Source organism: Hyperoodon ampullatus (assembly GCF_949752795.1).
Source record: "Hyperoodon ampullatus genome assembly, chromosome: 10".
NCBI lineage: Eukaryota > Metazoa > Chordata > Mammalia > Artiodactyla > Ziphiidae > Hyperoodon > Hyperoodon ampullatus.
The window spans coordinates 28,000,186-28,015,529 of NC_136923.1; the positions used below are offsets into that span (position 1 = coordinate 28,000,186).

Genomic DNA, 15,344 nt, shown 5'->3' on the forward strand with positions numbered 1-15,344 from the left:
ACTAGTTCAGCTGCCTTTGGGAGGGAGGGAGACCACATTAGCCTCATTACCTCAAGGCTCCCACTCTTGGGGCTGGACCTTCAGCTACAGGTCAGCACCCACACGCAGGACCTAGGGGGAGCTGGCCTGCGAAGGCACAGAGGGTCTAGAAGATGTGGAGCGGCAGCAGGTCACGTTCTGACTGGTGGCTTCGGAAGAGCAAGGTCATGAGGGGGCTTCTCAGGAAATGCTCAAAACCTAAAGCAAACTGGAGCCATTTGGATGCCCCAAAATATGTGATACTGGCCCCCTTTCTCTGGATGGTTCTTTCTCTGGGACATCCTTTCGCATATTTCTTCCTCTCTTCTGTCACCCCAGCCTGTACCAGCATTTCTACATTCCAAGTTCTCTATAATTTGGCACCTGAGTCTGCCCTAGGCAACAACATATAGGCAGAAATAGCAATGAGATACCGTTTGGGATCTATTAAATCGGTAGGGATTTTTAAAATGACAATGCCCAGTGTTAGGGAAGGCACTGGGAAAGAGACATTGTACCCCCTCTTGGAAGGGCAATTTGTCACTTGGTATCTAAAGCTTTAAAAATGTGCATATCTTTTGTCACAGTAATTCTACTTCTGGGAATTTGTCCTACAGGAATTAGCTATGCACAAAATTAACGTGTGAGAATGTTCCTGATGGAACTATTGCAAAAAAAAAAAATTGTGAACAACCTAAATATCCAACCACAAAGGACTGTTTAACTCGTGTTAAAGCCAGATAGTGGAGTACTACAGAGACATTAAAATTGTCTTAGTTGCATATTCAAAACACGGGGTAATAGTCATACTATATTAAATGGAAAAACAGATTAAAAAACAGTATATATTATATGATGTCAACCGTGTAAATGCAGAGAAAGAACATATGCCAAAGCATTGTCTGTGATTTCTGAGTAATAGGATTATGTACAATTTTAATATGCTCCTTTGTAATTCTCTGATTTTCCCAACATTTTTCTGCTGCGTTTTAAATCAGAAAAAAAAAATCCCACCTCACTTTATTTACAAAAAGAAGTAAAACAAGTACAGAGCAGAATAAGAAAGCTTGTTGCTCTCTTCTCTCATCTTTCCACCAGTCAGACTGAAGGACCATAGTTATGAATAACAACAGTTATTGTAATAACTATGGCAAATGTTCATTGAGGGCTTTCCTTTGGACAGTCACGGGTACTGAGCTCTCTCTGTGCCTTTTCTCATTTGGTCCTCAGCACCCTGGGACCAAGTAAGTGTTCACCTCCTACCCAAGGTAGGCAATTGGGGCTTGCAGAGATGTTTAATAACCTGCCTGTGGGCCCATAGCTCACAGGTGAGCCAGGCTTCTGACTTGATATGATTCCAGAACCTTCTCTGATTCAAAGATACTCAGCCCTACAAAGCCCAGAAGGGAGTTCATGCTGTGTCTTAATATCCTAAGAAATGCCATGCTCCATCCAGACCAGAATTCTGTCTCTAGAAAAAAGCATCAGACAATAAATTGCCAAAGGAGCAGTCTACCCACCCATCATGGAAATGCCTCTAGAAACCTGGTATTTATGAATTCACCCTGTGGCCTCTGTTGGAGTGAGAAGTTTTTTAATTTTTTAACTTCACCGTCAGGGAGTTCTTTGGGTATGTTTTTGTTTGCTTTTTTACTTTTTCCCTCTAACTCTGCCCTCTTTCAGAGTCTTGGACCATCCTAGCCACGCCCATTGTCCTTTATCCATTTCTGGGCCCATAGCCTGGTTTACGGAAGGTACTGATGCATGCCTATTGGCTGAATGAAGGAATGTAAGCAGCATGAGGGAGGGGATTGTGTCTACCTTGGTAGGCACTATCCCTGGCATCTAGATTGTAGGCCCAGTACAGAAAATCTCAAGACAAGTGTACTGGCTAACTAATGAATGAATTACATCACCTTGGGTCTTATCTTGTCTCACTCTTTCAGAAGCAGAGAATTTTAATCTTTTTAGTCTATGTAAATTAGAGCACCAGCCCTTAGTCCTCACCTCCACCTTAACTGCTTTAGCTGTAGGTTCTTTATATCTTTCTTTTTTTAAGTTTTAAAAATATCTTATTTTTAAAATTTTTTTATTGGAGTACAGTTGATTTACAATGTTGTGTTAGTTTCAGGTGTACAGCAAAGTGAATCAATTATACGTATACATAAATCCACTCTTTTTTTATTATTTTATTTTATTTTATTTTTTTTGTGTGGTACACGGGCCTCTCACTGTTGTGGCCTCTCCCGTTGCAGAGCACAGGCTCCAGACGCGCAGGCTCAGCGACCATGGCTCATGGGCCCAGCCGCTCCGCAGCATGTGGGATCTTCCCGGACCGGGGCACGAACCCATGTCCCCTGCATCGGCAGGTGGACTCTTAACCACTGCACCACCAGGGAAGCCCCCACTCTTTCTTTCTTTCTTTCTTTCTTTTTTTTTTAAGGTGCTTTTCCCATATAGGCCATTACAGAGTATTGAGTAGAGTTCCCTAGAGATTGTCATACTGAGTGAAGTAAGTCAGACAGAGAAAGACAAATATCCTATGATATCACTTATATGTGGAATCTAAAAAAAAGGGTACAAACGAACTTATTTACAAAACAGAAGTAGAGTGACAGATGTAGAAAACAAACTTATGGTTACCAGGGGGTAATGGGGCGGGGAGGAGGGATGAACTGGGATATTGGGATTGACATATATACACTACTATATATAAAATCGATAACTAATAAGGACCTACTGTAGAGCACAGGGAACTCTACTTGATATCTTTCTTAAAGTGCTGAGAGCAGATTTGCAACCATTGCCACCACCAGAATTCACATTTGCTTTGCACAAAGGGATTGTCAAGTATTTGATTTCTGGGTCCCAAGGCTTTTTCCTGCTAAAATAAACTTCCCCATCCTCTCCCAAAGCAGAACTGCTAGTTCTGCTAACTGGGTCACTTGCCAGGGAGCCAAGATTCTTTTTTCCCCTGGTCTCGTCTAGGGCCAAGACCCAGTGAGTTAAGCTCTAAGGACTTGCCAAGGCTTTCTATTAATGCCAGTTTGTACAAACATCCCGTACCCCACCCTCCTACCTTCAACCAGATCTCCATCTCCCAGCACAAGCTGCCAGATTGGGCCTCTGGAAAGTGTGAGGTAGTTCCTGGCCAGAGGTTCTTTACCTGCTTCACCTGCAGCAAAGGGTACAGGTCCAAGTTCAATGCTGCCACTCCTCCTGTACTGAGGTCTTGGGTGAGAAGAATGCTTCAGATGTGCTCCCCTGATTAAACATTCTTGAGCCCATTGCAGGTTCCCTGAAGTTGTATCCACTGCCCAGGCTCCAAAGACAATTGTGTTAAAAGTCTGGATGCAGCTTGTCTTTAAGTCTGTATAAGAGGCCAATTAATCGATGTGGTTGTCCAGTCCAGAGGAAGAAATTCAAGGTGCATTACTCAAGAGGCAGGTAAGGAGTAGTATCTCTTTGGGAACCTTGGGGGGGGGCAAGTCAGACAAATTCAGGCTGATTATTCACTTATTTAACAGACATAGAGGTAGTATAATAGATATTAAAATGTGAACAAATAAGTGCATTTAACAGATACATAGAAGCATAACAACAAACATTTGAATAGAAAATATTCAAATAAGCGTGAACAGCTCAAAAAATATTCACAAACCAGAACCCAGATCAGAAAACAAACCCTTACCTGCACCCCAGAAGCCTTGTGTGCCCAAATGTTGCCTACTTTGAACTTGAAATGAAATCATGCAGTGTGTAGTCTTTTGGATCTGGCTCCTTTGGTCAGTATTATGTTTGTGAAACTCATTGATGCTGTTTAGTGTAGCAGTGGTTTGTTGATTCTTATTGATGTATATAGTATATCATTTTGTGAACAGACCACTCGATTTATTTATGGATTCCGCACTTGATGGTTATTCAGAAAATTTCCAATGTAGGACTATTACAAATCATGCTGCTGTGAACGTTCTAGTGCCTCTCTTTTGGTGAGCTTAAGTACACATTTCTGTTGGGTATATACTTAGGAGTGGAATTGCTGGGTTGTAAGGAATGCAAACATTCAACTTTAATTGATACGGCCAACCAGTTTTCCAAAGTGTCCCAATTTACACTCCAGCAGCCAATTCAGGCTAATTGTTTAGCTGGATTTTTTTTTTTGCATGGTTTTAGGAATATGGGTTCTGAAAACAATCTCTTGCCAGTTATGTGACCTTGGACATGTTATCTGTATAGTGGGCCCATTGATTGTATATGCTAACTTCATAGGACAGAAATGAGAACGACTAGAGCAGGTATTTAGCTAGTACTGTGCCTGGCATGTAAGAGGCCCTCAGTAGTAAGTAATCATCTACTGATTGCCACCCTAGCTAAACCCCCAAAGAGGGAGGGTCTGTGTGTGGGAGGAGACAGGGGTGGAGGAAGAAAGAGACTGATTCACGGTTGGTGGAGCTCTACTCAGCATTTTTGCAGTTCCCATTTTTGTCTTTACCTAAGCCAAAATGCAAACTCCGGGGTAGAGAATGCAGACAGAAATCTACCTAGGAGAGGAGAAGATGGGATTCGGCTGAACTGGTGAGAACTCAAGAAACCTGGGCAGGAAAGAACTTTTCCGTTCTCACGCATACCTGGGAAGTCTCTAGCAAAGCCAAACCAAACCAACCAAACAGAACCGAGTGATTCGCTTGTACAGCGATCACAGCGTTTTGGGTTCTTACCCAGTGGGCCATCCAACTCAGACCTACTCAGGCCGGCAAACCTCCAGAAGTTTGGGCGAACCTGGAATCAGTTCCTCTCACCCCTTTGGCCCCTCCAGCCCGTCGTTTTCACTGCCGACTTAACTCCAGCTCTTAGCACTAAACGCTAATACCTTTGGGCAGGCTCCACCGCGGAGTTTAACTGGCTGCCAAGTTAAATAACGCGGACGATCCTAAGCCGTCTTCCCAGGGAGTTAGAAATCGACAGCACCCGAACTACGCAGGGTCTGTCCATCACCAAAAATTCCTTTTTATTTCATATATATATATTTCATATATATGTATATACGTACATGGTGTGTAAAATATATCACAATTGTCCTTTGTAAACTATTGTTTCCTTTGGGTTGCACGTCAAAACCGCGTGGCAAGAGGAAAAGGCGTTTGAGAGAAGACTGCCTCCCCCCACCCCACCCTGACTACGCCTCGGGAAATGACACGTCCGCTGGCAAATTGCTGCGAGCAGGTATTGGATCAGAGTCCTAATCAAACGGCATTTTAAAGTGAAGGGTTGTCGATAGCAGTGAATGTATATATACATATACACACAATATGCATACATATGCGCGTGTGTGGTTATATATGCCTCTAAAGCAGAGAGGACAGCGTACCAAACTTGCGCGCGTAGGGACTGCAGATCTGCTCTTTTGGAAGACTCCCTCTGGCCTAGGAGCGCGCACACCGCCCAGATTTCCGAAGGCGCGGTGAAAGTCCTCTTATGTGATCGTGAAGGGGGTTGGGAGGGTTCTGGAAATCGTGATAGGTTTGCACCACCTTCCCCCTTCCTCCTTGGCTGCAAAGCCGGCTGCCCTTGATTTATAGGCGCCTCTCCTGTTCGAGGGTGAAAACCAGTCCCCGAATGCGAGGGGCGCTGCGAAACAGCCGGGTGCAGTGGGACGGGCGCGCCGCCACCCTGGCTGTGGGCGCCGCAGCATCCCCGAGGACGCGGGCAGATGCAGACGGCTCTGGCCCATCTGTCCCTGGAGGCCCGGGCCCAAGACGGTGCTCGCGCGCTGCGCGCGGGTACCCGGAACCCGGGATCTCTCCGGGCGTGCCCGGCCTCGCTTGGCTGGGGTATCTGGGGCTCTTTGTCTCCCGGCCGCACTAATCCTGCTAACCGCGCGCACCAAAGGCGGAGGCCCGTGCGCCTCGGACAAGCCAGCCACTGGCAAGCCGGTTCGAATGTTTTCAATAAAATGCTTCCTGGGGGAGAAAAAAAAGGATCGCAGAAGAATTTCTCTTCAGAAGTTAATCTATTTTCAGCGGTTAAGCGCAGCACCGTGTAAATCAGATCCTAAATGTCCCCTTAGAAAGAAATAAGAAAGGAAGGGAGGGAGGGAGACTCCTTAAACCGTAAACTTTGTTTGGTTTGGGTTTGTTGGTTTGGTTTCGGTTTTTTGTTTGTTTCCAAACGAGTTAACGGAGCAGCGGGGAGAAAGAATATCAAATCTGCCCAGTGGGTGTTTCCCCAAACTCAGCAGCCTCGAGCGAGCCGTGTGCCCCCGAGCTACTCAACTCCCTGGGGAGATGGCCCAGGACGCTATATTATGTATTGCAACCTAATAATCGGGTGAGGAGATAATAATAATAATAATAATAATGGTATTTAAAATAACAGTGCCTCTTGTCATCTAGAACCAAGAGATACAAGCCACCAGGGCTGGAACTGCAACACTTTTGGGGAGTAGAAATGCTTGTCTTTTCCCCCTGTGATCCCAGAAGTAGTGCAAACGTGTGAGCTTTTGCTCCAGGGAGGGATTTTCCTCTGAGGTTGTCTACACCCCAGGAAGGCATCTGCTAAGTAATTTATTCTAAAGTGAGGGCGATTTCTGGCATTAAAAAAAAATTTTTTTTTTAAACAAAAGTCATCCTTACAGTGTTCGGGTTAGTGACCATAAAAAGGCCTGAGGGAGGTGGCAGAGGAGGGGGACTCTAGCCGTGCCAGTCATATTTAATATGCTTCCACGAGAGAATCCTCCTCAAAATCAATAGACAGCCGCCAGCTGTGCTTAAACCTGAGCTTTCAATTAAAACATTGCGCTCCAGTCCTTGCTTGAGCCTGGATCCGCAATCAGTCCTGTGCGAGTGGCTTGGCCTGGGTGCGGCGTCCCACAGCCGCAGATCCCCGAGGTCGCGGTCCGGGTCAGACCCAGCGGAGCCGCAGAGCACCGGGCTTTGGCACCCCGTTCTGCAGCGTGGGAAGAGCACAGGCCGCCGAGGGACGTCAGGCTTAACTTTGGCAGTGTTTCCCCACCGCGGCCGAGCTGTGGAGGCCCCAGCGTGGGCCAGATGGACCGAGCGAAAGCGTCTGGCTATCGGCTGAGACGCCCAGAAGGAGATGGGCCGGAAGCTGAGGCCGCAGGGCGGAGAAGGACCCCATGGTGGGTCCAGAGCTGGTAGGCCGAGCTCGGTGGGCTGCAGCCCGCGCCGTCCAGCAAGGCCGGCAGCCACAGGCCTGGGTGCCCCGGGATTGCGGGCGCCCAAGCTCATGATCCGGCCCCTGGGGCTGAGCGCACGCTGAGCGAGGCCTAGTGGGCCTCGCTTGGGCCCCCGCCGCGTGCCTCCAGGTCGGGCGCTTCGCTTGGGTCTGAGACTCTAAGGCACCGGCACCTCCAAAGTGGAGCTTGTGTACTAGTCTGGATTGGGAGAGAGCCTGGGATTTCTAATCTATCTCGACAGTCTCTGCCCACTTCTATCGGAAAACCATTGCTTAAAAGGACAGGACTTCTTTATAGTGGGAGGCTTTGGAAAACTTTGTCATAAAAGGATCCACATCCCTGAAATACAGGTGTATTTCTGCAGCCTCCTCTTGCCCTTCATGTCGAGTTACTTTGGATTTTTTTCCCCTGACTGAAAATGTGTAGGTAGAAAAAAGTCATCCTTATTCTCACAGAACCCCTCCAACAACTCCCTAAAATTGTCAAATTTTAACACTGTCCCCTCCCCCCTGTTTTAAAGCATTTCAGCCTCAGGGGAAAAAAAAGATGCTGCGGTTGAGGATGAATTTGGAGGGTTGGGGGCAGCAAATCGAAATCTCAGCACTCCCTCCACCGACTGCCACGTTTCCCCAGTCCTCTTTTATTCTGCCTGAAATCATCTCGTTTACAGAAAATATTTGTTTGCACTATTAGTTGGTACTGGAGTTAATTACTCAATGTGTTAACGTGAAGTAATATGTATAAAAGTAGGATCAGTGTTTATTGTGTGGGTGAGCTGTTGAGCGGTGCTTGAATAAACTGCAATTAGGGTTAGATAGAGATTAATTAACATGTGAGTGGCAAGGTGTAAAATAGTTTCCAACCCTCCACTTCAATATAATCTGCAGGCGAGGGAAGGAGAAGTTTGTGGAAGCTAATTAAATACTTTCATAAAAGCCAGTGTATTCACCCAACATTTGGAAAGAGAGGCACATTAGGGGCAACTTGTTTTTACCCAAATGTTTTCTTTCTGTGGAGGTAGCACTCCTTTGTGATGCCGGGGGAGAGAGAGATGGCTTATGCAGCTACAAAGAGCGCTAGGGATGGCAACGCAGGTTCACGGGAAGCCTTTGGAAGGCTTTCAGCCTGATGGAGCTTTCAAACCAGCAGATCTTTGGAGCTGCTGCCGAGATCAACAATTACCCAGTTTGGAAAGGGGGTTGGGGTGCAGTGCTGATGGCTGAACGGGATCCACAGGAAAGTCGGGATAGAAATCCGGGTTTTGAGACCCTTGCCGGTGTATTGATACTGTTTCAATGTCCCGGTGAGTTGCTGGTTGGTTTCGTGTGTGGTGATGGGGTGGGGTGGGGTGGGAGGAGTTCATCTGTGTTGTTTTCACGTTAACAGAGGGATAGGGGTATACTGAGTCTGGAATTCTGCCTCTGAACATCTAAATTAAATCGGCTATATGGAAATGTTCTCCTCCCGAGGAGCTAGCTTCTTTCTAGCTTTGAAATCTGGAAGTTGGGTTGGGTGGGGTGGAGGGGTGGTGATGTTGGGGAACAGATTCAAGACTGCTGAATTCAGGGGTAGTTTCCAAGCTTGGCAGCGTGGACAAATTAACCCACGGCAGTTGCCATCCAGGCCACTTTGCCTCGGAGACTTCTCTCTTTGTTCCCCATCCTAGCTTTCCAAGTACACTTTTCCTTTCCTTTACCTGCCACGTCAATATCCTGTCTGCAATTACACGTCAGAAGGGGAGTGGGTAGGAGAGAGTTCTGAAGGGGAAAAAGGAATGGTTTGCCTGAATTTAAAATTAGACCTTTCCTGTCTTTTTCCCTGATGTGCTTCCTGGGATGTTTTGCGGCAGAGAGGCCTGGGAAGGGGTACTCAGCCCCTTGAGACCTGTTCTTGGGTGAAAAAGGAGAGGGTTTTCTTCCCCCACCCCGACCCAGCGCTTTCTTGGGCTCCACAAGATCGTATGTCTTTGGAGATGGAATTCACTATCAAACTCTCAACCCTGTTTGCTCATATTATACCCACCGTAATCCTCTGAAACTAGTTACGGCTACAAAGCTCGTGGTCTTGCAAAAGCCGGCTGGCAAGATATAATTGTCCCGCAAACAAAACCCTCCAAAAGTTTTTTTTTTAACCCCTGCATTCCCCCGCCCCTCCTTTCCTAAACCTAATTCTCTCCCTGGCTCTCTTGCTAGCCGCTACGCCCCTCCCTATAAGAACCCTCAGCCTCCATCACTTTTGTTGTCGCCAAGAGCACCCGGCCTGTTGAAAGTGCTGGAGCGTCTTTGAGCAGTTTGTTGTGATACGCAGGTGGAATGGTCTGCAAACAGATGAATTCAGCCCCTCCAAACCGAGCGCGGAGCGCGCTGCTTTTGTGCGCGAGGCACAAAACGCTGAATTCCTCCGAACTTACTTGGGGCCTGTCTAGAAAAGGGCCTTTTCTTCCCTCTGCGTGTACCTCTGGCCACACTAAGTCTCTGCCCGCCCCCCTTCAGCCCTCCTCCCTCTCCCCTCTGATAATCCTTCTCTTTATTTTAGAAAAACACAAAACCCGGTTCCACGCGGTGCTTTAGTGGCTAAAAGTGAAAGAGCTGCCTTGGCAGAATTCAGCTCTATGAATCACTTCGGAAAATTGGTTCGACTGAATGGCCTTAGGAGGAAAAACGTTTTAATAGGATCCAGGGGAGGTTCTGCTGTTTCAATCTGCTCCTTAAACAGGTGGAGATTGGACCTTCTCAACTATACAAACAGTAAGTACCTATCAGCGGGGAGAGCTGCCCTCCGAATCCTCGCCCGCAGCCCTAAACCAGCAGCGGAGCCGGGCTTGGCCTCAGAAATCCGATCACAGATCAGCGATTCTGATCGATTAAGATCTCAAACGACCCTCCAGCTCGCGGTGCAGTCTCCCGCAGCCGCAGGCGGAGAGCCGGCCAGAGAGGGGGAGGCGCACCCGCCAGGCGCCGAAGCCCCCGGGATCTGAGCGCGCGGCCTTGCTCTTCCGGATGCTACGGGGTTGTCCTTAGGCGGCAGGAGCTGTCTCCCGACCTCCGACGCCAGCCAAGGCGAGCTCGTTGTTTTTGCATAAATTAATATTTCCCCATTAACAAGTTCCCCCCTCCAAACGCGGCGCCCGCGTCCATGCGCCACATCCTAATGAGGTAATTATCATTTGCGCGTGTTCGCGGCTGGCGCCGGCTCCGTGGGTAAATGGCAGTTTATTAGCACGATGCCCAGCTCGGCTGCAGAGGGCTAAGGGATACTTCGGCGACTAGACGGACACCCGGGGGCCCTTTGGGGCGGCGCGTCCGGGACCCCCTGCCCTTTCCGCGTCCCCCAAACCTGTAGGCCCCCAAAGTTGTGAATCACGCACGGAACTCTGCCTGGGTTTGGGCTCCCCCCCTTTTTTTTCCACCGGCAAAACCATCACGATTCCTCCCCCTCCCCCTCCCGTCTCTTCCCTCCTTGCCGATTCGCGAACCGCTCGCACTTTCCCGAGGGGAGCGCGGGCGCCAGTTGCCTCCTTTTAAAGTTTGAGGGGCGGTGGCGGCGGCGGCCGGCAGGCGCGGTGGAACACAGGGGCCGCTACAGGAGCCGCGCCGCCGCCCATGTCATTCCACTTCAAGTGACTTCATGTGATGTCAGCTGAATGTAAAAGACAGTGATCTCACGCGGAGGGGAAGATGTTTGCCATCAAAATGTGACAGAGGAGACAGGCTGCATGGCTCGGAACGCATCTCCTTGGCGGTGGGGGAAAGAGGTAAATGCGAGGTGGCTCTCCCCGTGCTCTTTAACTTTGCCCCTTCGCTCTCCAGCTCCCAGCACGCGTGGCGGAGGCCGGGGTCCAGGGAGCGGCTCGGGGGGTTAATTTGAGGCTCTTTTCTTTCTTTCTTTCTCTCCCTCTCTCTGTTTCCTCTGTAAACCCTCCCCCTTTCTCCCCCTTTCAAAGTCCCAGGGCAGGGGCTGGTGGGTTTCTTTGCTCGCCGGGTTAATGGGCGGTAATTTGGTACCCTTGGGTGCACTTTGTTCTGCCCCTGTTCATTTGAATGCAAATGGGTGACCTGGACCCTACAAGGTGCTTATTAAATTGCGGTTTCCCTCCCTGCCTTTTCTGGAATGCAGACCTAGTGGAGAGAGGCTGCGCCCTGGCCCAGTCCGGTACGGCTCAGCTCGGCGAGCCATGGCAAGCTCGGCTTCCCTGGAGACCATGGTGCCCCCGGCCTGCCCGCGCGCTGGAGCATCGCCGGCCACTTCCAAGACGCTGGCCTTCTCCATCGAGCGCATCATGGCTAAGACGTCGGAGCCCCGTGCGCCCTTTGAGCCCCGACCCGGGGCACTGGAGGCGGACGGCGGCCAGGGCAAGAAATTGCTCAACCTCTGCTCACCGCTGCCCTGTATGATCCCCCTCCAGCCCCTAGGCTACGAGGTGCCGTCCAAGACGCTGCTCAGTTACTCTGAGCTCTGGAAAAGCAGCCTCCGGGCGGGCGGCGGCGGCGGCGGAGGAGGAGGCGGCGGCGGCGGCGGCGGCGGGGGGGCCCCGGTGTGCGGCGCCAGCGGCTTGTGCAAAACCAACTGTGGCGTGTGCTGCAAGGCCGAGCTGGGCCTGGCGCCGTCTGCGCTACCCGCGGGCAGGGTCATCAAGCCGCAGGTCATCAACCAGGCAGTGGGGCTTCCGGCCAGCGGCTCGCTCTACTACTTCAACTATCTGGACTCTGCCGCGTACCCGCCGTCTGAGCTCCTGGGCGGCCACCTCTTCCCGTCCGGCCTCCTCAACGCACAGGCCCCCGCTGCCCTGGCTGCGCACCCCAAGCTCTTTTTGCTGGAGAACGCCAAGTTGGCCGGCCTGGCCGCAGACAAGTTCCCCCATCCGGCCCCCTATGCCCATAAGGAGCGCTTGCCCGCGCCGCTGGAGCAGGTGCTGAAGGAGAACTCAGCCCTGACCGCCGAGCGAGGCGGCGTCAAGGGCCACAGCAAGCTGCCTGGGGGCTCTGCGGACGGCAAGCCCAAAAACTTCACCTGCGAGGTGTGCGGCAAGGTGAGGCCCGGGGTCCGCGGGGGCCGGGAGGGGTGAGCAGTGGCGGCTGCTTCCCGGGGGGGCAGCCTGGACGGCCCCTTTCTCGAATCTGGGAGCGCCCCAGTAGCTGTCTACTCGAATTGGGGGCACAGTTGGGCCTCAGTTTCCTATTCTGTAAAATGGGGATGCCTTTGTCAGCGGCCACATGGGACTGGCACGAGCAGTCAGTGGGTTGGGAAGCTCTTTACAAAATGAAAAGGGCTCTGGTTTCCGAAGGGGGTTTTTGGTTGGGGGAGGTAGGTTGTGCCCTCCCCAGGCTGACTCTGGACTCTCAGGACAGACACGCCACAAGGCCCCCTTGTGTGCTTCCGTAGGTATTTAACGCTCACTATAACCTCACCCGCCACATGCCGGTCCACACCGGAGCCAGACCGTTCGTGTGCAAAGTCTGCGGCAAAGGCTTCCGCCAGGCCAGCACGCTCTGCAGACACAAAATTATCCACACCCAGGTACGTGGCCCCCGGGTCCGACCCGACCCGTACCCAACACCCGGAGACTGAGCGACGGCGTTGGGGAGAGGATGACCAAGGGACCCCCTAATAACCCCCACCAGGAGCCCCTGTCCCTTCAAGGTGCCCCTTCCAGGAGCACCCGAGGGGGCTTCTCCCGGCCGGGGCCTCAGCCTCACGGTGCGCACGCCCCTCTCCGCAGGAAAAGCCGCATAAATGCAACCAGTGCGGCAAAGCCTTCAACCGCAGCTCCACGCTCAACACACACATTCGCATCCACGCGGGCTACAAGCCCTTCGTCTGTGAATTTTGCGGCAAAGGCTTTCACCAAAAAGGTAACGTGCGGGGCAAGGCCCTCTCCTCACCTCCCCTCGGGACTCGGCGGGTCACCGCTAGCGGGAAGGCAAAGAAGGATCCGGAGAGAGGGAGCGCGAGAGCCGCAGGCTCCGGCGCAGCATTTCTTTGGAATCGGGTTGTGCAGGGTTTGGGTGGAAGCTCTCCGGGCCGGGTTAGTAGACCTCGCTGGACTCAGTCTGGTTGCACGGGGAGACTCCGAATTTGGGAGGTGGGAAGGAAGGAGGGAAAGGAAATGGGAAAAATACAAGGTATTGCGCTATAGAGCAAGCGTCCCTTTGTAGCCGGGACTCTCTTCTGAAATGAAAAAAAAAAAAAAAAAAAATCGAGGCGTAATCCACCCCCTGGGAAAGGTTTAGGCTGGGGGAAACCGCTGCTGTCTCCAGGACACTCCGCTTGGATTTTCCAAGGCACTTTCGGATATCCAAGTGGTAGTTAGCGGACCAGAGGGAGTAACTTTTAAAATGAGAAGAAAAATAATAACAAGGGACGAAGCCCGGGTTCATGCGAATTTCTTCGAGCGAGGCAGCGGCCGGGAGAAGGACCCCATGCGTCTCTGGGCAGCGCCAAAGTTTCCGGGCCGGCGGAGCACAGCGGGAGGGACGCTGTGTGGGCCTCAGGCCCCGGCGGGGCTGGGACGAGGGTCGGCTACGCGGGACTCGGCCCTCCATCCGGTAGTGAGAGCCCCGGGCTTGACGCGTACGAAGTTTGACAACTTCTTCACTCGGAGAGGTCGCGCCTGCCTAGCCAAGCGTCGCCTTCTTTGCGCGGGCACCTGAGCCAACCCCGGGACACCCGGCCCCTCCCCGTCCCACTTCATTCCCACCCCCCTTTTTGTTTTTGGTCTCCTGTAGGGAACTACAAGAACCACAAGCTGACCCACAGCGGCGAGAAGCAGTACAAATGCACCATCTGCAACAAGGCCTTCCACCAGGTCTACAACCTGACCTTCCACATGCACACCCACAACGACAAGAAGCCTTTCACGTGCGCCACTTGCGGCAAAGGGTTTTGCAGAAACTTTGACTTAAAGAAACACGTGCGCAAACTCCACGACAGCGGGGGTCCCACCACCCCCTGCACAAAGGACCTGACTCGGACAGTGCAGAGCTGAGAGCTACTGCCTCGCCCTCCCTTCCGGCCCTATTCCAACCCCCAAACAGATCACACGTATAAACTTATTTCTAAAATTAAAAGAAAGGAGAAAAAAAAAAGCTATAGCAGAAAGGCTAAAATCTATTTATCGAAACCAGCATATTTTTGGAAAGCTAAACGTTTCCTCGATGACTGGCAGCAAACGCCTGGCTCCCACCTTTGTATATTCGGGAAACATTTAAACCCAGTGCGCCGAAACGTATTTAATTCCAGGCCTCGGCTTCTCCTCGGGCGGCGGGTTTTAACACCAGGCTGTCACGTGAACGTCCCGGAAGAGCGCGGCGCCCCCAGCCATCTTTATACAGCCATGTAAATCCTCCTGTACACACGAACACGGAATATATACATATATAACTCAATAAACAGAATCATTAGCGCGTCTTTTCTTCCCCCACCCCCCGCCCTCGCCGCGAGTCAGCTTACACACCCTAAAGAAGGAAAAGGAAATAGGCGTTTATAGCGTTTCCCGGCCCAAATGCGACTTCCTCTGGGGCACTGGGACCAGGGCAAGGCCAAACCGTTGCTCGTGCGGCGCTAGCGTGTTCGTATGCCCCAGGAACCAAGGCTCAAAGGCCTTCACCGGCCCCTACGTTGTACCAAGTTTTTATTTGGTAACTGTTCCGACCGAGGGATTCTGGGTGTTGCCTTATTTGGGTGAGAAAATTGCAAAAAGAAGGGGTTAAAAGTGGCTGGGTGTCGGGGAGGTTTTGGGTGCGTGTCCTGGAGCAAAGAGCCGCGCCGCACCGCACCGGGGTAAACGGCCAGGGCGCTGCTCCGCCGGGGCGCTTCTGGGCACATCCCCTTCTCTGGGTGACCTAAGGGGAGCCACTCCTCCACCCAGTCGTTCCTGGCGGCCAAGTGTCCCAGCCTGTCCGGACCTCTGGGGCTCTCCGGCCCGCGTTGTGGTCTGGGGCCGGCCTCCGGGGGCGTGCGCCCTGCCGCGGGAGGGCGCACCCGGGCTCCCGCAGCTCGCCGCCGCCGCAGCCCCCGGCGTCTTGATTACGACGCAGTTAGCCCATTTCCTGAATAGCCATCTCCGCCGCCGAGCACGCTGATGAAATGGTCTCACGCTTGCTTTCTAAGTAATGACCCAAATTAAGAGAGA

The 15,344-nt window shown here is 51.6% G+C and overlaps 1 protein-coding gene across 1 annotated transcript; it reads left to right on the top strand.

The window, feature by feature from the left end:
• Window positions 1-9,824: 9,824 nt before the first annotated feature.
• FEZF2 (FEZ family zinc finger 2) lies at window positions 9,825-14,198 on the top strand (the record flags this gene model as incomplete). Its single annotated transcript, XM_079713324.1, has 6 exons — window positions 9,825-9,964; window positions 10,870-10,978; window positions 11,341-12,242; window positions 12,596-12,730; window positions 12,933-13,065; window positions 13,939-14,198. Exons 2-6 carry the CDS (start codon window positions 10,972-10,974, stop codon window positions 14,196-14,198), a joined length of 1,437 nt encoding a protein of 478 aa, XP_079569450.1. The 5' UTR covers window positions 9,825-9,964; window positions 10,870-10,971.
• Window positions 14,199-15,344: the final 1,146 nt, after the last annotated feature.